This window comes from Rana temporaria, chromosome 5 (genome assembly GCF_905171775.1).
Source record: "Rana temporaria chromosome 5, aRanTem1.1, whole genome shotgun sequence".
Classification (NCBI taxonomy): Eukaryota; Metazoa; Chordata; class Amphibia; order Anura; family Ranidae; genus Rana; species Rana temporaria.
Window position 1 is genome coordinate 398,148,910 of NC_053493.1, and position 23,680 is coordinate 398,172,589.

Sequence of the window (23,680 nt, forward strand, 5' to 3'; positions counted from 1 at the left end):
GCGAGGCTTTCTCCCTGGTGTGGAGGGGGGAGGGGCAAGCAGGCAAGTCAGGACACTCTCTACTTTGCAGATAGAGAAAGGAGCTGTTAGGCTGGGTTCACACTACGGTTTTCCCGTCCGTCAGCCGCATACGATTTATATGAAAAAACGTATGCGGCTGAAACGGACGGGAACGTATGGAACCGCACATATGTACGTTTTCCATTGACATTAATGTTAAAGGAAAACGTATGCGGTTGCCATACTGTTTTAAAAACGACCGCAAAACCGTGGTTGAACACGGTTTTGCGGACGTTTAAAAAACGTTTTGCCAGCAAATCGTACGCACCCGGATGCATCTGAGTGCATACAATTTGCAATGCATTCTCTATCTATACGTTTTCCCGTCCGGGCCCGTACGTTTTCAATACTGAAATCGTATGCGGCTGACGGACGGGAAAACCGTAGTGTGAACCCAGCCTAAGTTAGTGGGCGTCCTGACTCTCCTGCTCACCCCCCTCCCCCCTCAAGAGGCTTTCTCCAAACCAGGGAGAAAGCCTTGCATTACAGTGTGTTGTTACAGACAGAAGAACAGGAAGTGAGGATTTCTCAGAAGAAATAAGGACATTTAAAAGCAAAATGGAAGGATGAGGTAAGTGAAGGAGGACTGCACTAAGGTAAAGGAAGCTATTTAGGGAAAAAATATTTTTTACCTTTACAACCCCTTTAAGTCCAAATATTTTTTTTTTCTAGCTGTCCATACTCCCCTGAACTGCAAAGAGACTGGGGTAGATTCAGGTACCTTTGCGCATTTTTTACGGAGGCGCAGGGCAACGTTTTTGCCCTGCTCCCCCGCAAATGTTCTGCGCTACCCACGATTCACGGAGCAGTAGCTCCGTAAATTGCGTGGGCGCTCCGGCAAAATGCCCGGCGTAAGCGCGCGCAATTTAAATGATCCCGTAGGGGGCGGGAATCATTTAAATTAGGCGCGTTCCCGCGCCGATCGTAGAGCGCATGCTCCGTCGGGAAACTTTCCCGACGTGCATTGCGGCAAATGACGTCGCAAGGATCCAGCCTAAGATATGCGGGCATAAGAGCCTTATGCCACGCATATCTTAGGCTGCAGTTGGCGTAACGAGGTTCCTGAATCAGGAGCATTCGTTACACCGGCGCAAGTAAGCAATTGCGCTGCGTAACTATGGTTACGCAGGCGCAATTGCTCTCTGAATCCAGGCCAAAGTCAGCAGTGTGAGCTGTATTTCTCTCTGCACAGTGCCCAGTCCACCACTGTATGTTTGCTGCTGCTCCTTCATTGTCCAATCAGCAGGTTGGGGGAGGGAAGATGAAGAAAGCAGAACTTGTGCATCCGTTTTTTAACCTTCAGATGGATGAGAACTGTTACCAGGACTTTGGAAATATATGTATGAAGTATTACATGTACTGCTTGTGGGATGCATATTCGACATACCAAGATTAATATTATTCCTGGAAGCATCCCCACATATCAGGAAACAAAATGAAAAATATTATGAAAATGTTCTGAGCATAACAGAATTCACCATAATTCAATTTATTTTACTAAAACAAAATATCACATTTTCTTACTGTCTAAATTATAGACTTGGCATTTCTTTTATCCTTCTAACAATCATCTTCAACACTCTAACCTCCTTCCAATTTGTACATAAGGAATAATTACATATACCAATCTCTCAACCGTCACCTTCAATTAAAACCATTTCTCATTACAAGGCTACATCGCTAAGACAATTAATCATTCCATTGATTAACTAACGACTTCACAGAAAGCATCCACTACATTTCCTGTTAATTACAATGCAGCACCTCATTCCAGCACACAAGATTATTCAATAAGGCAAAGGGGTAAAAAAAGTACCACAATACACGGCAACCAAACAGAATTCATCTTTCAGTCAATGGACAACGGTAAACTTATACACGATTGGTTGACATAAAATGATGCACTTTGAACTGCCTGGTTCTCACTTCCTACGTTGGCAGTGGGGGTCATCTTGTACCGCCAGCTTAAAGCTGAACTCCATAACGTCCTTTTTAACCACAAACCTCTCTTCCCTATGTGACTAAGACCTACAGGGGGGTATAGAAGACCTACAAGGGGGTATATAAGACCTACAAGGGGGTATATAAGACCTACAAGGGGGTATATAAGACCTACAAGGGGGTATATAAGACCTACAAGGGGGTATATAAGACCTACAAGGGGGTATATAAGACCTACAAGGGGGTATATAAGACCTACAAGGGGGTATATAAGACCTACAAGGGGGTATATAAGACCTACAAGGGGGTATATAAGACCTACAAGGGGGTATATAAGACCTACAAGGGGGTATATAAGACCTACAAGGGGGTATATAAGACCTACAAGGGGGTATATAAGACCTACAAGGGGGTATATAAGACCTACAAGGGGGTATATAAGACCTACAAGGGGGTATATAAGACCTACAAGGGGGTATATAAGACCTACAAGGGGGTATATAAGACCTACAAGGGGGTATATAAGACCTACAGGGGGGTATATAAGACCTACAGGGGGGTATAGAAGACCTACAAGGGGGTATATAAGACCTACAAGGGGGTATATAAGACCTACAAGGGGGTATACAAGACCTACAAGGGGGTATACAAGACCTACAAGGGGGTATACAAGACCTACAAGGGGGTATACAAGACCTACAAGGGGGTATATAAGACCTACAAGGGGGTATATAGGACCTACAAGGGGGTATATAAGACCTACAAGGGGGTATATAGGACCTACAAGGGGGTATATAAGACCTACAAGGGGGTATATAAGACCTACAAGGGGGTATATAGGACCTACAAGGGGGTATATAAGACCTACAAGGGGGTATATAAGACCTACAAGGGGGTATATAAGACCTACAAGGGGGTATATAAGACCTACAAGGGGGTATATAAGACCTACAAGGGGGTATATAAGACCTACAAGGGGGTATATAAGACCTACAAGGGGGTATATAAGACCTACAAGGGGGTATAGAAGACCTACAAGGGGGTATAGAAGACCTACAAGGGGGTATAGAAGACCGGTTGGTTACAGGGGGGTATAGAAGACCGGTTGGTTACAGGGGGGTATAGAAGACCGGTTGGTTACAGGGGGGTATAGAAGACCGGTTGGTTACAGGGGGGTATAGAAGACCGGTTGGTTACAGGGGGGTATAGAAGACCGGTTGGTTACAGGGGGGTATAGAAGACCGGTTGGTTACAGGGGGGTATAGAAGACCGGTTGGTTACAGGGGGGTATAGAAGACCGGTTGGTTACAGGGGGGTATAGAAGACCGGTTGGTTACAGGGGGGGTATAGAAGACCGGTTGGTTACAGGGGGGTATAGAAGACCGGTTGGTTACAGGGGGGTATAGAAGACCGGTTGGTTACAGGGGGGTATAGAAGACCGGTTGGTTACAGGGGGGTATAGGAGACCGGTTACAGGGGGGTATATAAGACCGGTTACAGGGGGGTATATAAGACCGGTTGGTTACAGGGGGGTATATAAGACCGGTTGGTTACAGGGGGGTATATAAGACCGGTTGGTTACAGGGGGGTATATAAGACCGGTTGGTTACAGGGGGGTATAGAAGACCGGTTGGTTACAGGGGGGTATAGAAGACCGGTTGGTTACAGGGGGGTATAGGAGACCGGTTGGTTACAGGGGGGGTATATAAGACCGGTTGGTTACAGGGGGGTATATAAGACCGGTTGGTTACAGGGGGGTATATAAGACCGGTTGGTTACAGGGGGGTATATAAGACCGGTTGGTTACAGGGGGGTATATAAGACCGGTTGGTTACAGGGGGGTATATAAGACCGGTTACAGGGGGGTATATAAGACCGGTTGGAAGAGAGTGCACTACTGACCAGTCTTCTGAACATCAAGCCCTGTGGCTGAGATCTTTCATGGGGGTTCATTCAAGGACAGTTGCGATTATAAAAGAAATGCTTACAGGTTGAGTCACGGTGAGGTGATGCTTTAAAAGTGAAGAGTCCTGGCTGGTGATCAGTATTAAGGTATACCTGTCATACACCTGAGCAAATCAAACTAAGCATAGGATTGAAAAAATAAGCCAAGATAAACTTTAGGGAAACTTCATGTTATAAAAAAAAAAAAAATCAACAGATCCACACATACAGGCAGCTGAAATTACTTGTGGGTTTAAAATTTTCATGTCAATATTGCCCTTGCCTTCTTAGTGGTAGTGGCCCTACCTACCTTCCTCCACCACCACACAAATCTTCTGCTCTACTTCTACCACCCAAACCTTCCTAGTGGTCCCCATTCTGCCTTCCTCTATAACCCAAACCTTAGTAGTCTTTAGTGGTCTCAACCGTGCTCTTCTTATACGACCCAAACCTTAGTGGTCTCAACCCTGCTCTTCTTATAGGACCCAAACCTTAGTGGTCTCAACCCTGCTCTTCTTATAGGACCCAAACCTTAGTGGTCTCAACCCTGCTCCTCTTATACGACCCAAACCTTAGTGGTCTTAACCCTGCTCTTCTTCTACCACCCAAACCTTCCTAGTGGTCCTGATTCTGCCTTCCTCTACCACCCAAACCTTAGGGGTCTTTAGTGGTCTCAACCGTGCTCTTCTTATACGACCCAAACCTTTGTGGTCTAAATCAGGGATCACCAAACTACGGCCCTCCAGCTGTTGCAGAACTACACATCCCATGAGGCATTGTAAACCTGTGACATTTACAGATATAACTAGGCATGGTGGGAATTGTAGTATCTGAACAACTGGAGGGCCATAGTTTGAGGACCCCTGGTCTAAATCCTGCCCTCCTCTATCACCCAAACCTTCTTGGTGGTTTTGACCCTACTGTTCTACCGCCAAAACCTTCCTGGTGGTCTTGACCCTGCTCTTCTTCTACCACCAAAACCTTCATAGTAGTCTTGACCCTGCTCTTCTTCTACCACCAAAACCTTCATAGTAGTCTTGACCCTGCTCTTCTTCTACCACCAAAACCTTCATAGTAGTCTTGACCCTGCTCTTCTTCTACCACCAAAACCTTCATAGTAGTCTTGACCCTGCTCTTCTTCTACCACCAAAACCTTCATAGTAGTCTTGACCCTGCTCTTCTTCTACCACCAAAACCTTCATAGTAGTCTTGACCCTGCTCTTCTTCTACCACCAAAACATTCATAGTAGTCTTGACCCTGCTCTTCTTCTACCACCAAAACATTCATAGTAGTCTTGACCCTGCTCTTCTTCTACCACCAAAACCTTCATAGTAGTCTTGACCCTGCTCTACCACCAAAACCTTTATAGTAGTCTTGACCCTGCTCTACCACCAAAACCTTCATAGTAGTCTTGACCCTGCTCTTCTTCTACCACCAAAACCTTCATAGTAGTCTTGACCCTGGTCTTCTTCTACCACCAAAACCTTCATAGTAGTCTTGACCCTGCTCTTCTTCTACCACCAAAACCTTCATAGTAGTCTTGACCCTGCTCTTCTACCACCAAAACCTTCATAGTAGTCTTGACCCTACTCCTCTTCTACCGCCAAAAGCTTCCTGGTGGTCTTGACCCTGGTCGTCATCTTCTACCACCAAAACCCTCCTAGTGGTCTTGACCGTGGTCATCATCGTCTACCACCAATACCTTCTAAGTGGCCTTGACCCTGCTCTTCTTCTACCACCAAAACCCTCTTAGTGGTCTTTACCCTGTCTTCATCCACCACTCAAACCTTCTTAGTGGTCTTGGCCCTGCTCTTCTTCGACCACAATTTGTAGGTTTATATACTGAGATAGCCATTAACTGTTCAGCTAATATATTTTTTACCATACTTTTTTCAGTATGGATTGACCAGTTTTATTTTCAAAATAAGCCATCACTTTGACAATTTAAAAAGGTACTTGAAGTACTGCATGGACTAAAAAGAAGGCGGTACACCGTCAAAAGTTTGGCCTGAAAATGTAACTTTAAGTGATAATAAAAAAATATTATATACAGTATTCAACTTTGTGGGGCAACAAGGTTCTCTTTTGTAAAAATAAATATACTGATAGTCATAATCTTTTATGCATCCTCCTGCCACTGCAGTAAACCAAGGCCCCAAAACTGCCGCCAGGCCCAAACATTATCACAAGACCAGGAGGAGGCAGAAGGTAACCCTGTGTAAGCTCAATAATGGAGCTTACACAGGATGACGTAACCAACAGAGCAGATGGGAACACGAGGAAGGTATGCATCAGTAGTTGGGAGGATTTTCTTTCTTTTTTTTTTAATTGAAAACTTTTTTATTAATTTTTGTGGTTACAGTACAAAAACTATAAACCTTAGTCAGGTGTAAATAAAAACACAAAGGAAGGGGAGAAAGAATAAAAATACAAAATAGTAGAGGTAAACATCTCCAGGGAGGACAGAAAAGGGGGGGGGGGTTTCTTAAAAAGAGAACCTGTCACTTGCTGTGAGTGGGTGAAGTGACATTGTCACTTTACCAGGTATTTGCACCCAGTCAAAAGGAAAATGCTAGTCACCCACATTATAAAATGTTTTGCTCATATGATCATTTCACATAATGTTTTACAGTAACTTCTGAAAGAATGACTACACACATATGTGAAAGATCATCAGATGATCCCATCTAAGATTCTGACCACAGAAACTCACAGCATGTCAGAGGAAACATGTTGAACTGTACCAACACAGAACTCTGGATTGGGTCAAAATAAATAATTTCTAAATTACATGCTTCTTCAGGTTTTTATAAATTATTTGCACTCCCAAACCTAAAGATATTTCTAAAACTAAATACAGGTAATTGTACAATCAAACTGTAAAGCCCTTGTTGCCTATTTAAAACCACGGGTCAAACCTGACTTGAGGTTTTCCACAGTACCGCCCCATGGTGAAACACATCCCTTCAGGGTAACTTTCATAAGAGTTAATGTGGTCACTCGGCACTGCATCAAAAGATGAAGCGGGCCGCATCTCTACATAGTGCTCAGCTGTGCACAGACTCACTGATGTCAATGAGTTTCATTCCCACTGATTTGCAACGTACACTGAAATGAAAGAAAAAAAAAATAAAAAATAAAAAAACTTTAAAGTGGAGGTTCACCCGGAAATGTTAATTTTTAACATTAGATTGAGGCTCATTTTGTCTAGGGGAATCGGGTAGTTTTTTTAAAAACGAAGCAGTACTTACCGTTTTAAAGAGCGATCTTCTCCGCCGCTTCCGGGTATGGGCTGCGGGACTGGGCGTTCCTATTTGATTGACAGTCTTCCGACAGGCTTCCGATGGTCGCATCTATCGCGTCACGATTTTCCGAAAGTAGCCGAACGTCGGTGCGCAGGCACCGTATCGGCTACTCGTGACATGATGTATGCGACCGTCGGAAGCCTGTCGAAAGACTGTCAATCAAATAGGAACGCCCAGTCCCGCAGCCCATACCCGGAAGCGGCGGAGAAGATCGCTCTCTAAAACGGTAAGTACTACTTAGTTTTTAAAAAAACTACCCGATTCCCCTTGACAAAATGAGCATCAATCTAATGTTAAAAAAAAAATTCAGGTGAACTCCCGCTTTAAGGCCAAAAAATACATCCCTGCCAGGGGAGACGCTGTGAACATTCACAGCATCTCCCCGCAGGGATGTAGTCCCAAGGGAGGGGGCGAACACACTCACTAACCCCCAGCCAGAACGGTTTGGATGATGGAGGCAAGCTTACTGAGGACGAAACGGAAGTGAGAAATTCAGACAAAGAAAAAAAACATTTAGAAGGGAAATGGAAGGAAAAGGTAAGTGAACCAACAATGCACTAACTTAAAAAGGTACCAATTTAGAAAATAGAAACCGAACCTTTACAACCCCTTTAAGGCCACGTTGGACTGGCGGTTTTGCTGCTGGGGATATGAATCGCCTTGCTGAGGAAACCACTTCCCCTACAGGAGTTGCTCTAAAGCTGGCCTAGAATGCTGTGGAATCTCACTCACTAGCTAGGGAGCCGCATCTCCATAAGAAAAGGCAAGAGGCCTCCTAGCGATCCTGTCACCGGAAATAATGGCCTGTCTAACATCACTCTTAGGGCTCACCTGAAGACGAGAAAAATGCCATTTTTTTAATTAGTCGTGAAAAACAGTGGTGTGTAGGCAAGAGAGCATTTTTCTCGACAAGAAAAATGCCTGAATTTTTTTTAGAACCTGCTCGATTTTTTCGGGTTCTTTTTCACATTGTGAAAAACAGTCATGTGTAGGCTTTACCGATGGGTAAAAAAACGTGCATGCTCAGAGGCAAGTTATGAGACGGGGAAATTAGCAAAAGCAGCCCAAAGGGTGGTGCCATTCGAATGGAACTTCCCCTTTATAGTGCCGTTGTACGCGTTGTATGTCACCGCGCTTTGCTCGAACATTTTTTTTCACGAACGTGTGTATGCAAGGCAGGCTTGAGAGGAATCACGTCAAATCACGTCCAGAATTATTTTTCATGACATAACGGTCGTGTGTACGCGGCATTACAGCTGCTGACCTGTCAATTCACTGCACACAGTTTCTCCCATCTAAAGCCAGCCATAGGTGGATCGCACCAACTACGATCAGGCTGAATGTACCCAAGTCAGTCCAGCCACTGTGGCTAGAGCCGCTAGCAATAATCACTGTGTTTTCCCCTACACCCTCACCCCCACATGGAGAACACAAACGGGAGGGGTTTCCCCATTTAACACCGACGTTGGTAGAATCAATCGATTTTCTTTCCTATAACCCGTGGTTGCAGGAAAGAAAATCGCACCATCTATGGCCTGCCTTAGTGTGCCGTGTCAAGCACTTGACTGCACAGTACGGCAAGACTTCAGTTTCCCTCGGAACCCCGATACTCCAGGATCAGGGTCAGGCTCAAATAAATTAGGTAAGCTACAAAAGGGGGCAAATATTATTGTTTCACAAGTGCAATTATAATAAATTAAGAATTCAAAGCCATGTAGAGGCTGGATATGGTAACCAATTCTCATCCAGGGTTATCTTATCACTTGCCTGACGAAGAGGTCCAGCATGGCCTCGAAACGTTGCATCTCTTGTGATGCTTTCTTTGCATTAAAACTTTTGGACGTTATATACGATCTGTGGTGTGCTAGCGAATATGTTTATGTGGTTGATTGTTCCAGTACCCAGCTGGTGATCGCTTCAGCACCTATTTTTGTATTTATGAGCCGTTTCTCCAGGAAGGTGTGCGATTGGAATACTAACTAGACATCTTGGATAACAAGCCAGCTTCTATCACGGTCAGCAACAAACATTGAACTCTCTGAATGCATCCATCCCAGTGCATGGAACAGTTAAAACGGATCTCCACCCTAAAGTGAAGTCGCGCTGATCGGCCCCCTCCCCCCCTCCGATGTCACATTTGACACCTTTCAGGGGGAGGGGGGTGCAGATACCTGTCTACAGACAGGTATTTGCACCCACTTCCGGCCACACGTCACGGGCAAAAGACCGGTTTTTTCTCACATCCCGTCAGTCCCCCGTTGTGTGCTGGGAACACTCGGCTCCCAGCACACAGCGGGAGCCAATCGGCGGGCGCAGCGCGACTCGCGCATGCGCCGTAGGGAACCGGGCAGTGAAGCCGGAGCGCTTCACTTCCTGGTTCCTTCACCGTGGATGGAGGGGGGAGCAGCAGGGTGACAAGCGATCGCTCGTCCTCTGCTGCGGACAGCGCTGGACTCCAGGACAGGTAAGTGTCCTAATATTAAAAGTCAGCAGCTGCAGTATTTGTAGCTGCTGGCTTTAAATATTTTTTTTTGAGCGCACATCCGCTTTAAGATGCATTCAGTAGACTCATATGAGCCAGGGTGTAATGCCGACTACATTGCTAAGCCAATCTGACACACCGTGCGTGCGCCGTGCGGGATCCCTTAATGCATGCAAAACTACTCATCGCATTTGTGTATGCTCATTAGATTTGCAGCATAAAAATGTAAAACAAATAAAAACATAATATGGAGCTGCGATTCTACCAAGCACTTACTCATATTAAATATTAAAAGTGGTCAGTCTGGTGTCATTCACTGTAAATGTAAAGCAATTAAAAAACAAGGTAGCTGATATAAAGCTCACAGCATCCATGGAGCACCATTTCCCCCTCCTCCCCCCTCCCCACAATCAATCCAACAGTACGTGCCCTGGGTATTGTGCGCTTACCTCTTCCAGCACGTTAATGGAGTTCCTGCAGCTCTGCAGTCTGGTGGTGAAGCTGGACGTGGTCGGGGAATTGTAATCCTCTGTGGTCTCGGAAATAAACTCTGACACCGAGATTTGATTCGGCATCCTAGCCATGGGGACACAAAAAAAAAAACACAAGCAGATGAGGAAATGAGGGAGAGAGAGAGAGAGAGACACACACACACACAGAGTGAGAGGAGAAGGGCTAGGGGAGGGGGGCGGGGTGGCAGCAAGCTCTCAATACTGTACACAGCAAAATCTGGGAACAGGGGAGGGAGGACAAACCCAGCACAGACAATGACTGAAAAACAAAAACGCTTGTTCTTTATTAAAGGGCTGAGATGGAAAAAAAAATAAAAATAAAATAAAAGCATTTCTTTCTTTTTTTGTATGCTTGTCAGTAAAGATGGCAACAGCACTGAATGCAACACGAGCACAAAAGAGCTGAAATTACACAATGGAGCAAACTGCAACAAAGAGCACAGAACTTACAAAAGGCCCAAATGACCGCATTCAATTCCTGCACATCATTAGGGATCTCTGGCAATCGTAAAACGCATGCTTTGGCGATCTCTACGCTGAGATTTATCATTAAAGAATGCAGCTTTTTTATTTCTCTTTTTCTTTTTTTTCTGGTGAGGCTGCTGAGCTGGAAGCAAGGCTAAGACAGATAAAGGTCAGGACACTGTTGGAGTAGATTGAAGCAGAAAGAGATTTTGATGCCATTTGGGGTCAGCAATGATAAAACCACAATCGTGATCCGCCATGGGAACCCCCCTGGGGGGTGGGGAGAGGGAGGGGGGCACCGAACGCACTGCCGTGACAACACAAGGGATGAAGTAATCGTGTTCGCCTTCGCCCCCCATCTACAGGGATCTCACGTACGCTGGTCAGATCGACTGCAGAGAGGGATGCGATTATCGAAGTTTGCATAACAAGAGGCGCTCGATGAAGAATAGAAGTGGACGCCGAGCAGAACCATATGTGCGCCTCAAATATGTCATCATGACAGCAGCAGAGGGAAAAAAAATAACCCAGTAATAAAAAGGAAGAACCCCACACCCCCCCCATTCAATGCACAGATGTGATGCACGTCATCTCAAAACACAAGAGGAACGAAAGAGATCAAAAGGATGCCACACACAACAAAGAAGATCTTCGGGCCTGATGGCATTTGTAGTTCAGCAGTAGCCGATTGGCCACCATTTACAGCCTTAAAGGGGTTGTAAAGGTTTTGTTTTTTTCCCCTAAATAGCTTCCTTTACCTTAGTGCAGTCCTCCTTCACTTACCTCATCCTTCCATTTTGCTTTTAAATCTCCTTATTTCTTCTGAGAAATCCTCACTTCCTGTTCTTCTGTCTGTAACTACACACCGTAATGCAAGGCTTTCTCCCTGGTGTGGAGTGTCGTGCTCGCCCTCTCCCTTGGACTACAGGAGAGCCAGGACGCCCACTAAGGCCCCTTTCAGACTGGGGCGGGAGCCGCCGGGATTGCAGCGGGAATCAGCCGCTAGCGGTGCGGTATTAACCCCCGCTAGCGGGCGATAAAGGGTTAATGCCTCTATAGAGGCGCATTGCGGGCGGTATTGCCGCGGTTTCCCATTGTCTTCAATGGGAAGGAGCGGTGAAGGAGCGGTGAAGGAGCGGTGAAGGAGCGGTATACATGCCGCTCGTCTCACCGCTCCAAAGATGCTGCTGACAGGATATTTTTTTGTCTCCCGCCAGCGCATCGCCTCAGTGTGAAAGCCCCCGGGCTTTCACATTGAGTCTGCAATGAAGGAGTTTTTCAGGCGGGATAGCAGCGCTAACACACAGCTCCTTTCTCTAACTGCACAGTAGAGAGCGTCCTGACTCTCCTGTAGTCCAAGGGAGGGGGCGAGCACGACACTCCACACCAGGGAGAAAGCCTTGCATTACTGTGTGGAGTTACAGACAGAACAACAGGAAGTGAGGATTTCTCAGAAGAAATAAGGAGATTTAAAAGCAAAATGGAAGGATGAGGTAAGTGAAGGAGGACTGCACTAAGGTAAAGGAAGCTATTTAGGGGGGGGAAAAAAATTATTACCTTTACAACCCCTTTAAAAGGAAACCCGTTGTGAGGGTAAGATGTGGGTTGCCCTTGCTGAGCCCTTTCTGGTTGCCTGGCTGTGTCAGTAGGTTTGCAGCAGCTGATGTAGAAGAAGTATGAGAAATATCACAGCAAATCTGTTTACTTCTTCTAGGTCAGCGAGGCCCAAAGTACACTTCCAATCCTATCACTGGCGAGAACTCAACAGAAACAGAATCACTTTACACTCAGGACAACAGAGAAATACTTACCTGCTTCCATCGTGTCCCTTTCCTTGTCCCCCAAATGAATGAGGAATCACGCTCTTGCTGGTGAATGACACCCTGGGGGTTATTTACTAAAGGCAAATCCACAAGTGCAAACTACAAGTGCACTTGAAATTGAACTTGAAAGTGCAGTCGCTGTAGATTTGAGGGGGACATGCAAGGAAAACAAAAAACAGCATTTCAGCTTGCACATGATTGGATGATAAAATCAGTAGAGCTTCCCCTCATTTTAGATCTTCTCCTCAGATTAAGGCTGCTTTCACATTGCAGCGTGGAGCCGCGGTGACGGTATAGCCGGGCTATTTGTAGCGCGGCTATACCGTCGTGTTTACCGCGATATTCGGGCGCTATCGGTGAGGTTTTAACCCCCGCTAGCGGCCGAAAAAGGGTTAATACCGCGCTTTGCCATTGATTTCAATGGGAACACACCGCTCCTATACCGCGGTAAAGATGCGGCTAGCAGGACTTTTGGTGCGCTCCTGCTAGCGCACCGCTTCAATGTGAAAGCCTTCGGGCTTTCACATTGAACACTGCGGAGCATGATTTTTCATGCGGTATAGCAGCGCTATTTTTAGCGCTGTACCGCATGAAAAAAGCCCCAGTGTGCAAGGGGCCTTACAGTGACTGCACTGCGATTTAAAAAAAAAAAAAAAAACTTGATTCACAACACAAATCAAGTATTTTTTTTCCATGGACACGCGCCAGTCCTAAGTTTCAAGGCGAGGCCGCGTCTTCGGCCTAGTGCGCCGCGATCCTGGGAAAAGGCCGCAGCCTCGCCTAAAAAATCCTGCCCGCAGCGATCCTGGGAAAAGGCCTAGTGCGCCGCGATCCTGGGAAAAGGCCGCAGCCTCGCCTAAAAAATCCTGCCCGCAGCGATCCTGGGAAAAGGCCTAGTGCGCCGCGATCCTGGGAAAAGGCCGCAGCCTCGCCTAAAAAATACTGCCCGCAGCTCGCCGCGATCCTGCGAAAAGGCCTTTTGCCAGGATCGCAGCGAGCTGCGGGCAGGATTTTTTAGGCGAGGCCGCGGCTTCGGCCTAGTCCACGGAGCGAAGGAGATCCCGCATCCAATTTGCAATAGTGTGAACCCGGCCTTACTTCTTTTAAATATCACTTTAAAAAGGAGAATTACAGTCAAAGCTCGTTTGGATCACAGGAGTGCAGTTCGTTCTGCACTCCTGTGACCATTTGCAGCAGACAGCGGGCTGATGTCACAGAGGTCCAAACTCAGGAAAGATTGTGACCGAATGGTTGGGATCCACCCAGGAGCCTGGACTGGTACCCGGCTCAGCCTCTCAATGAGCCGCTGAGAGTCTGAGCCGGTCGCTCCCGCCCCCTCCACAACCCAGCACTCCAGGGAGCGTGTGGGGCAGAGAGCCAGCGACTAACAGTGACCAGCTCTCTACTCAGGGAGCTCTGAGACTCAAGCGATTGGCAGTGTATGATCGCTTGGTTCCCAGCGTTATAGCCGGCGGGGGACAGATGCTGCATCCACCTAGGCAAGTATGATTCCAAAATAAAAATGATTCTATACTTCTCTTTTAAGAAACCTACAGAGACAGAAGGTGCTGGGATTCCAGGGCCCCATGAAAAATATATTTTAATTTATTTTTCCCTCAAGCCATTAATTACATTCCATACCTTTTATTCACAGAGATAAATTAAGCATTTATTGGCCTGACACACAGGTATGGCACATTAAGTTGAACATATTTCCTAGAAAGAGAACCGGCTGAACGGGATTTCATTCTTTTTCTATGTAAATAGACAGCAAATTGCTTGAGCTAAACCTACAAGCTAAGCACATTTTTCTGTGGCATATTCACCAAATGACAAACAAATACTTACTGCCCCATCATAGCCACACATGAATCCAGCTTGATGACAGTGCAATCACACATCACACCAGCAAAAATGTCCAAAGCTGATAATTAATAAAGTCATATAAAAAAAAAATATTTCAAATATAAGCACACTGAATACATTTAGAAGTGTGACAACACATACACGTGACACAATCCAACACTGAAAACACACGTGACATGCATTGTCAGTAGCCACCAAGACTAATCCCAGGAGCCAGGCAACCAAACGCCTTGAGCCTTTTCTATTGCTTTCAATGGAAATGCTCCCAGGGACCCTTAAAAAAAATTGTCTGCTGGCCGATTGGTTGGACTGCCTGTCTCTAGAAATCGCTCACATCTTTGTCCGCGTCTGAAAGGACAATGCTCGGGGAATTTACAGGCAGTATCTAATTCAGCACAAGCATGCCAAACTAGTAATGTGATCTTGACAGATGGCAGCCCCGACATACATGAAGAATGGCACTTGTAGAATGAGGAATATACTGCAGGGAGTGTATATTAGGCTATTGTCATTAGGAAGTCAGGGACTGACCTGTCGGAACTGCACACATGACGGGGGGAAAAAATTATAAAAAAGGAGTAATCCATGCAAAATTATACATTTGGGTGAATGCCAAATACTTAAAGGGGTTGTAAATGTAAATGTTTTTTCACCTTAATACAGCCTATGCATTAAGGTAAAAAAAAAAATCCGATGGTACCGGCCCCTCCCCCCTGTTTTACTTACCTGACCCCTCGAAAAGTCCCGCGCGCGTCCACGTGATCCTCTTCGGTTCCCAGCCTGGCCGTTGATTGGCTAGGCTGGACGAATTAAAAGCAGTGCAGCCATTGGCATGCGCTGCTGTCAATCACAGCGGATGACGCGGCGCGCCAGGGGGGGGGGGGGCCGAATGATACAGTCGGCGGCTATGCCCAGCGCTGTATCATGGGAGCGCGCTCGCAAAAGCTTTCCACCATGCAAGCTCGCATGAAGGTAGAAAGCTTTTGCGGGGAGGAGCCGCCGAGGGACCCCAGAAGACAGGGTTAGAGGCCACTCTGTGCAAAATGAGCTGCACAGTGGAGGTAAGTATAACATGTTTGTTATTTAAAAAAAAATTCTGCCTTTAGTGTTCCTTTAACTCGCCCACTAGTCTCATATCCAACAAAGAGATCTCTCTCTGGACCTGAGTTCCAAGCTCCTCCCACCTCCCCAGAAATAGTATAGTATACTCTGTACTACCACTTTAACCTACAGGTAAGCCTATAATAAGAGCCGGTTCACACTGGGGCGGTACAACTTTGGGGGCGACGTGGGGCAAGGCGTCCTGAAGACGACTTGCAAAATGACTTCTGTATAAAAGTCAATGCAAGTCGCCCCGAGTCGCCCCCAAAGTCGTACAAGAACCTTTTTCTAAATCGGAGCGACTTGCGTCGCTCCTATTAGAACGGTTCTATCGAATAGAATGGAACGCGACTTGTCAGGCGGCTGAGTCGCTTGACGAGTCGCCCCAGTGTGAACCGGCAGGTATAAAGAATATCTCCTAAACCTATAAGATTTATTCCCCCCGCCATGCGCCGCTGACAGCAGCGGCGCATGTACAGCGGAGATCCTCGGCTAAAGGCCCGGCAGCCGCCGGACCTTGCCGGGGAGTGACGACATCGCCGCTCCAGCCAATCACAGAGCTGGAGCGGCGATACCCGGAAGACACGCCGAGGAAAGATGACATCTCCCTAGGCCTGGACCAGGTAAGTTCCTCTCACCTCGTTCCGAGGTAAGTATTTCATAACGAGCTAGTATGCGGTGCATACTAGCTCATTATGGCTTTTGCTTTTCAGGTTTAAAAAAAAAAAAAAAAAAAAAAAAAGACAGCGGGTTTACTACCGCTTTAAAGCGGAACTAAAAACTCTCTCAATATTAACACATTTTAAATCTTTATGCTGCTAGCAATAATAAATCGATAGGAAGGTAATATTAGTTTCCTCCGGGTACTCCGGTTCCCTCCCACACTCTAAAGACATGCTGGTAGGTAAAATCAGATCCTGTCTAAATTGGCCCTAGTATGTATAAATGTGTGTTAGGGACCTTTAGGTTGTAAGCTCCTTGAGGGCAGGGACTGATGTGAATGTACAATGTAAAAGCGCTGCATGAATTGACTGCGCTGTACCTGAAATAAATAAATTCGATTTACTTGACATTTCCTCAGTTGCGTCCTCGCCTAGGCCAAAATGATGTCATACATCCCAGGAGTCTTCATGTTCTGGATAAGGGGAGGAGGGGCTTTCTCAGCTAAGCACACCCTCCTGCCTGCATGCCTGAGCAAAGGGCAGATGGATTCCAGGAAGTAGATGCTACATGAATTATCTGCCCTTATTCAAGATGGGCGTTAGTGTAAATTGCTGGGGGGGGGGGGGTATTTTTCAAAGAGATTTCTCAACAAAATAAAGACATTGATGGAAGGGTGAGTTCGCTTTGAATATTAAAAATTAAATTAAATAGCGTTTCCAATCTGTGGTGCTCAGATACAGCCGAGTTCCGTTTGAAGGCCCCATTCACGTGGGAGTCATCCGTTGAGTCACGTTTTTTGAAAACAGATTGATTACATCAGTTTGCACATCCGTCTTCAGTTCAGTTAAAGCAGAGTTCCACCCATATAGAAGTCAGCAGCTACAAAAAGTGTAGCTGCTGACTTTTATTAAATCGGACACTCACCTGTCCAGCAATCCACCAGGATTCCAGCAATGCGGGCGTACGAAAGCCCCGCTCGTCTCCTCCTCCTCTCAGCTGCGCCGGCATCGTGACTGTGGGCGCCCGGATGTGGCTTCATAGCCGGGCACGCATGTGCTAGCAACGCGCACGCACCGTGATTGGCCGGACAACGTCACAGGTCCCAGATGATTGCCGAGAGGGAGGGGGGGAGGTGAACATCCTTCCGCCGCAAGCAAAGCCCCGGGAGGAAGTGGGAGCTGGAACCCTCTAAAAAAAGGGTTTCCGCCCCCCCCCCCCAAAAAAATGACAAGCCAAACGTGGCATGTCAGGGAGTCACCAGCACTTAAAGCGGAAGTTCCATTTTTGGGTGGAACTCTGCTTTAACATCAGTTTTTTGTTTGTTTTTTGTTACAGAAACCAATCAGAAGTGACAATTGTATAAACCAGGGGTCTCTAAACTGCGGCCCTTTGCTTGCCTATATCCGGTCCTCAGGACACTATTCCTCCCACTGACACAGACAATGGGGCACCATTTCTCCCACTGGCACCAACAATGGGGCCCCATTGGTCTTATTGGCACCGACAATGGGGTATCATTTCTTCCAACGGCACCAACAATGGGGCACCATTCCTCCCACTGGCACCAACAATGGGGCACCATTCCTCCCACTGGCAACAATGGGGCACCATTTCTCCCACTGGCACCAACAACGGGCCCCATTGGTCTTATTGGCACCGACAATGGGGTATAATTTCTTCCAACGGCACAAACAATGGGGCACCATTCCTCCCACTGGCACCAACAATGGGGCACCATTCCTCCCACTGGCACCAACAATGGGGCACTATTCTTTCCACCGACACCAAATGTGGCAAAGTTTATACCCACTGATGGCAGTAAGAATTTCCACTCCCGCTGGCCACAGTCTGGCCCCCTAAAGTCTGAAGGATAATAAACTGGTCCTTTGTTTAGAAAGTCTAAAGAGCCCTGGCATAAAAAATAAATAAAAAATGTCTTGCCTAAAAGCGTGAACAGAACAGTCCCCCCCATATATGGCTGCATATATGGGGGGGACATGGCTGCATATATGGGGGGGGGACATGGCTGCATTTGGGGACACATTTAAAAAAAAAAGTATCGGTATTCGGTATCGGCGAGTACTTGGAAAAAAGTATCAGTACTTGTACTCGGTCCTAAAAAAAAAAGTGGTATCGGGACAACCCTACTTTAAAGTCCACCCCCTCACTCACTTGTACTCACCTTCATAGCACTGACCCGTTTCTCCTTCCTCCAATGCAGCTGCTGCAAAATACCCGTGTATGTTATTTGTTGGAGATGACAACAGGGGTGGTGGTGACACCCCCTTTCATCATGTGATAGTATTCAAGAGTGCTGCATCAGTGGGGGGGGGGGGCGGGGTCACATGATGTCCCCCAGGATGCACAGAGGGTTTTTTTTTTTGCTCCAGGTAAGAAATCCTGAAAGTATCCATATATAGTGAAAAAAATGTATATGCCAACAAGCATTGTAACGGCTGCCGTATGTAAAACTCAGGTGATGATGAGCGCTCTGCAGTGGAACCCCTGAAGGTTCTGGATGAATTAACCCGCTGGCATCTGTCAAAGTCCTAACCAGTGTTGGATAGAGATACTCGATGGAAAAAACTGCTCAGGCCAAGTAGCTGCCATGTAATAAGACAGTAAAAACAGTAGACAATAAGCCAGGAAAGGACAGACAATCTGGGTGTCTGCTACGTATACATGCCAAGACGCAAGAATGGCAAACTGGCAGAAAAAAGGAGGAGAAGAAAACCAACAGATCATAAGGGATGGCCATAAATGCCAGAGAGAAGATATACACAGAATGAAGGAGAGTGGTAAAGTAACATTCTATAGCATACATATATGGGCCAAGCATATAGTGTGCATGGCGGGAAAAAAAAAACACATTTACATATCAGGAGGATGATATGTGTACACAAGACGAGGAAAGGCGTGCAGTATACATATTGTGCCAAGGAAATGCTACATATAAAAAGAATCAGATACCGTCCATAGAACACGATACACCCATTCTATGAGGAGGGCACACAGATTGTAGAATACATGGGATATCACAGACATGTATGTCAGGACAAAATGCAGACACCCCCCCTAGTAAGCAGAATAGAATACAGAACTGGACTGGGAGCAATTATAATAAAAGCAACGCATGTGAATTCCTGAGGGAGAGCAGAAAGACCCGGGGCAGGTCAGGACGATGACACAGATTGTAATTACTGCGGGTATATGTGCCAACACAACCATATAATATGAACACGGATAACAGTGCAAGTCACAGGCCTGATCATAGCACATATACATACGTGACAGGAAAAGTCACACAAGGTAAGGTGAGAGCGCAGACGCATGCAAGTCAGAAAATCACATATGATAAGATAGGAACGCACATACATGCATGTCAGGAGGAATCACATAAAGGTCAAGAAAAGTAGGGTGAGAGCACACATACATACATACATGACGGCATCACACATACACAGTACATGCATGTCAGGAAGGGCCACACATAACAGGATGACGGCATCACACATGCATACATGACAGGATGACGGCATCACACATGCATACATGACAGGATGACGGCATCACACATGCATACATGACAGGATGACGGCATCATACATGACAGGATGACGGCATCACACATGCATACATGACAGGATGACGGCATCACACATGCATACATGACAGGATGACGGCATCACACATGCATACATGACAGGATGACGGCATCACACATGCATACATGACAGGATGACGGCATCACACATGCATACATGACAGGATGACGGCATCACACATGCATACATGACAGGATGACGGCATCACACATGCATACATGACAGGATGACGGCATCACACATGCATACATGACAGGATGACGGCATCACACATACATACATGACAGGATGACGGCATCACACATCTGGAAGGGCCACAGATGCTGGGGTGAGGAGCAGAGATACATACAAGCCAGGAGAAAAAAAATCAAACCTAGTAGGATGACAACACACATGCTATACATACATATCAGGAAGAGTAATAATGGGATGAGAGCAGAGATACATATATGTCAGAAAATTCACTCATACTAGGATGTCAACACAAAGCCTTGCATGTCAGAGAACGTCACACATGGCAGGATGATAACACATATATATACGTGACAGGAAGAAGTCACACAAGGTAGGGTGAGAGTGTGCACCCAAACGCATATCAGAAAGTCACAAAACACACGTCATTAAGAATCACACATGCATACAAAAAGGTCAGGAAAAGTCATACACAGTGGGGTGAGAGCACATACATACCAGGTAAAAAATACATTAAAAAAAAAAAAATCATACATACAGTACATGTATGTCAGAAAGAGTCACGCATGACAGGATGACATTAGACATACATACAGTACATGCATGTCAGAAAGAGTCACACATGACAGAATATCACATACAGTACATACATGTCAGGAGAGTCACTCATTACAGGGTGACATCATACATACAGTACATGCATGTCAGAAATGGTCATACATTTCTTGTGAAAAAAAGAAAAAAGAAATAGTCATACATGACAGGGTGACATCACACATACAGTACATGCATGTCAGAAAGAGTCATACATGACAGGGTGACATCACACATACAGTACATGCATGTCAGAAAGGGTGACATCACACATACATACAGTACACGCATGTCAGGAGAGTCACACATGACAGAATGAGATACATGCCAGGAAAAGTCACACACACACGTCAAAGATTCACACATGATAGGATAGACAGCGTGCACATACATGTCAGGAGGAGTCTCGCATACACATGTTAAGATGACAGCACACACACGTCAGGAGTCGTCTCACATACACATGGTAAGATGACAGCACACACACACATACATGTCAAGAGGAAGTGAAGAAAACGCAGACCGGCCCTGGAAACACATCACATACACAGGAAGATAAAAGACACTGAGAGAAGCAACGAGAGCAGAATACAGATCATACACATCCTTGTCAGACATACAGACATGACAGGAGGGACACTGACACCATCACCTGGAAACTGCAAAAATCATACATATCACCGGCAATCAGCATAAACACCAATATAATACACACACACAGTGTTCATACAACATAGACACAGCAAGCACACACCGAGAATAAACAGACATGACAGCAATAGACCGGCAGGACAATCATCATACATAAGGAGACTTATAGAGGATATATATATAGGGGGGGGTCAGTTGCATATATATAATGGAGATCACACAGTATGAAAAATAAATAAATATGATATAGATATAATCTATATAGAGATGATAACACACAAATAAAAGGACAGTATATAGGATATCTAGTACACAGGGTGGGCTCAGGATACATATATGATACCATTATACATGTATGAGGACTGTGTATATATAGATAGATAGGAGGTCAGAATGAATAAATGTGTATATATATATATATATATATATATATATATATATATATATATATACACACACACACACACACAAAGTAGAATAAATATCTATATATAAGAGTATAAAGAATACACAATATACATGTCAGTCCATCCATAGACATATACAGTATATCAATATATCTCAATCAGTCTATGTACAGTATATAAGTATGTGTCAATATATGTATATATTCATACACAGAATACATATAGGTGTCAGTGTCTCTCTATATACAGATTACATATAGAGATCAGTGTATATACACAGTATAGGTGTCAGTGTCTCTCTATATACAGATTACATATAGAGATCAGTGTGTATACACAGTATAGGTGTCAGTGTCTCTCTATATACAGATTACATATAGAGATCAGTGTGTATACACAGTATAGGTGTCAGTGTCTCTCTATATACAGAATACATATAGATATCAGTGTATATACACAGTATAGGTGTCAGTGTCTCTCTATATACATATTACATATAGATATCAGTGTATATACACAGTATAGGTGTCAGTGTCTCTCTATATACAGAATACATATAGATATCAGTGTATATACACAGTATAGGTGTCAGTGTCTCTCTATATACAGAATACATATAGATATCAGTGTGTATACACAGTATAGGTGTCAGTGTCTCTCTATATACAGAATACATATAGATATCAGTGTGTATACACAGTATAGGTGTCAGTGTCTCTCTATATACAGAATACATATAGATATCAGTGTGTATACACAGTATAGGTGTCAGTGTCTCTCTATATACAGAATACATATAGATATTAGTGTATATACACAGTATAGGTGTCAGTGTCTCTCTATATACAGAATACATATAGATATTAGTGTATATACACAGTATAGGTGTCAGTGTCTCTCTATATACAGATTACATATAGATATCAGTGTCTATACACAGTATAGGTGTCAGTGTCTCTCTATATACAGATTACATATAGATATCAGTTTCTATACACAGTATAGGTGTCAGTGTCTCTCTCTCTCTCTCTATATATACAGAATACATACATGTCAGTGGTGAGGCTCCGCACTCCGTCCTCCTGTGTGTGTCCCTGTTCCCCGGAGATGTCTGTCCTCCTTCTCCTCCTCATTCACCCTCAGCCTGACTCATCATCATTATCATCTCCCCAACCAGAAGCTGGACCATTCCTCCTCCTCAGCCCCGCGCGCTCTCTCTCTTTCTTTCTCTCTCAGGTCTATGGCGGCTCTCCGTCCTCCTCACACACAACCGTCCAGCCCGCCGCCTGGCTGCCAGCAGGGAGCGCGCACACCGCGGGGACACGGCGCTGCGGCCGGGGAGCGCGCTCTCTCCCCTCCCTTCTGGGGGCGCGCGCGCCGGCAAGAGCAGAGCGCAGAGTGCGGTGCGCGCTCACCTGCTTGACAACAAGGAAGAGTTGGAAGAGGAGGGGGGGGATGCGCGTTCCCGCGGGGGTTCCCTCATTCACTCTCTGGTCACATCATCACCAGCACACTGACTGGCCGTGTACCAGAGCTGTGTGCTGGAGGATGTATAGACACAGAGAAATACAGAGATATATGTAGAAATGGAGACAACCTCCCACATATAGTTACTGCATGTAAAATTTAAATACATAACTACCTGCATTTGTATAAATATACACACATTCTTATTAAATATGTACATACTATGGGCTAGATTCAGGTACGGCGACGTAAATTTGTGCGGGCGTAGCGTATGTTATTTACGCTGCCACAATTTAGAGAGGCAAGTGCAGTATTCACAAAGCACTTGCTCCGTAAGTTGCGGCGGCGTAGCGTAAATCTGCCGGCGTAAGCGTGCCAAATTCAAATTGTCAAGAGGTGGGCGTGTTTTATGCAAATAAAACATGACCCCACGTAAATGACGTTTCTCACGAATGGCGCATGCGCCGGCCGTGAACGTATCCCAGTGTGCATGCTCCTAATCACATCGCAAATAGTCAATGCTTTCGACGTGAACATAATTTACGCAAAGCCCTATTCGCGAACGACTTACGCAAACAATGTAAAATTTTCAAAATTCGAC

The 23,680-nt window shown here is 45.5% G+C and overlaps 1 protein-coding gene and 1 long non-coding RNA gene across 2 annotated transcripts in view; both read right to left on the reverse strand.

Annotated features, from left to right (window-relative positions):
• The window catches only part of ASAP1 (ArfGAP with SH3 domain, ankyrin repeat and PH domain 1), a 329,695-nt gene extending 306,762 nt beyond the window's left edge, over positions 1-22,933 (reverse strand). The window contains 2 exon segments of the mRNA XM_040354975.1: positions 10,183-10,309; positions 22,663-22,933. Coding sequence (XP_040210909.1) covers positions 10,183-10,309; positions 22,663-22,745 — 210 coding nt within the window. The 5' untranslated portion in view covers positions 22,746-22,933.
• LOC120941533 lies at positions 4,149-7,128 on the reverse strand. The gene is made up of 2 exons (XR_005749558.1): positions 4,437-7,128; positions 4,149-4,396 (listed from the first exon to the last, which is right to left on the reverse strand). It is a non-coding gene; the product is annotated as an uncharacterized LOC120941533 (long non-coding RNA).
• Positions 22,934-23,680: the final 747 nt, after the last annotated feature.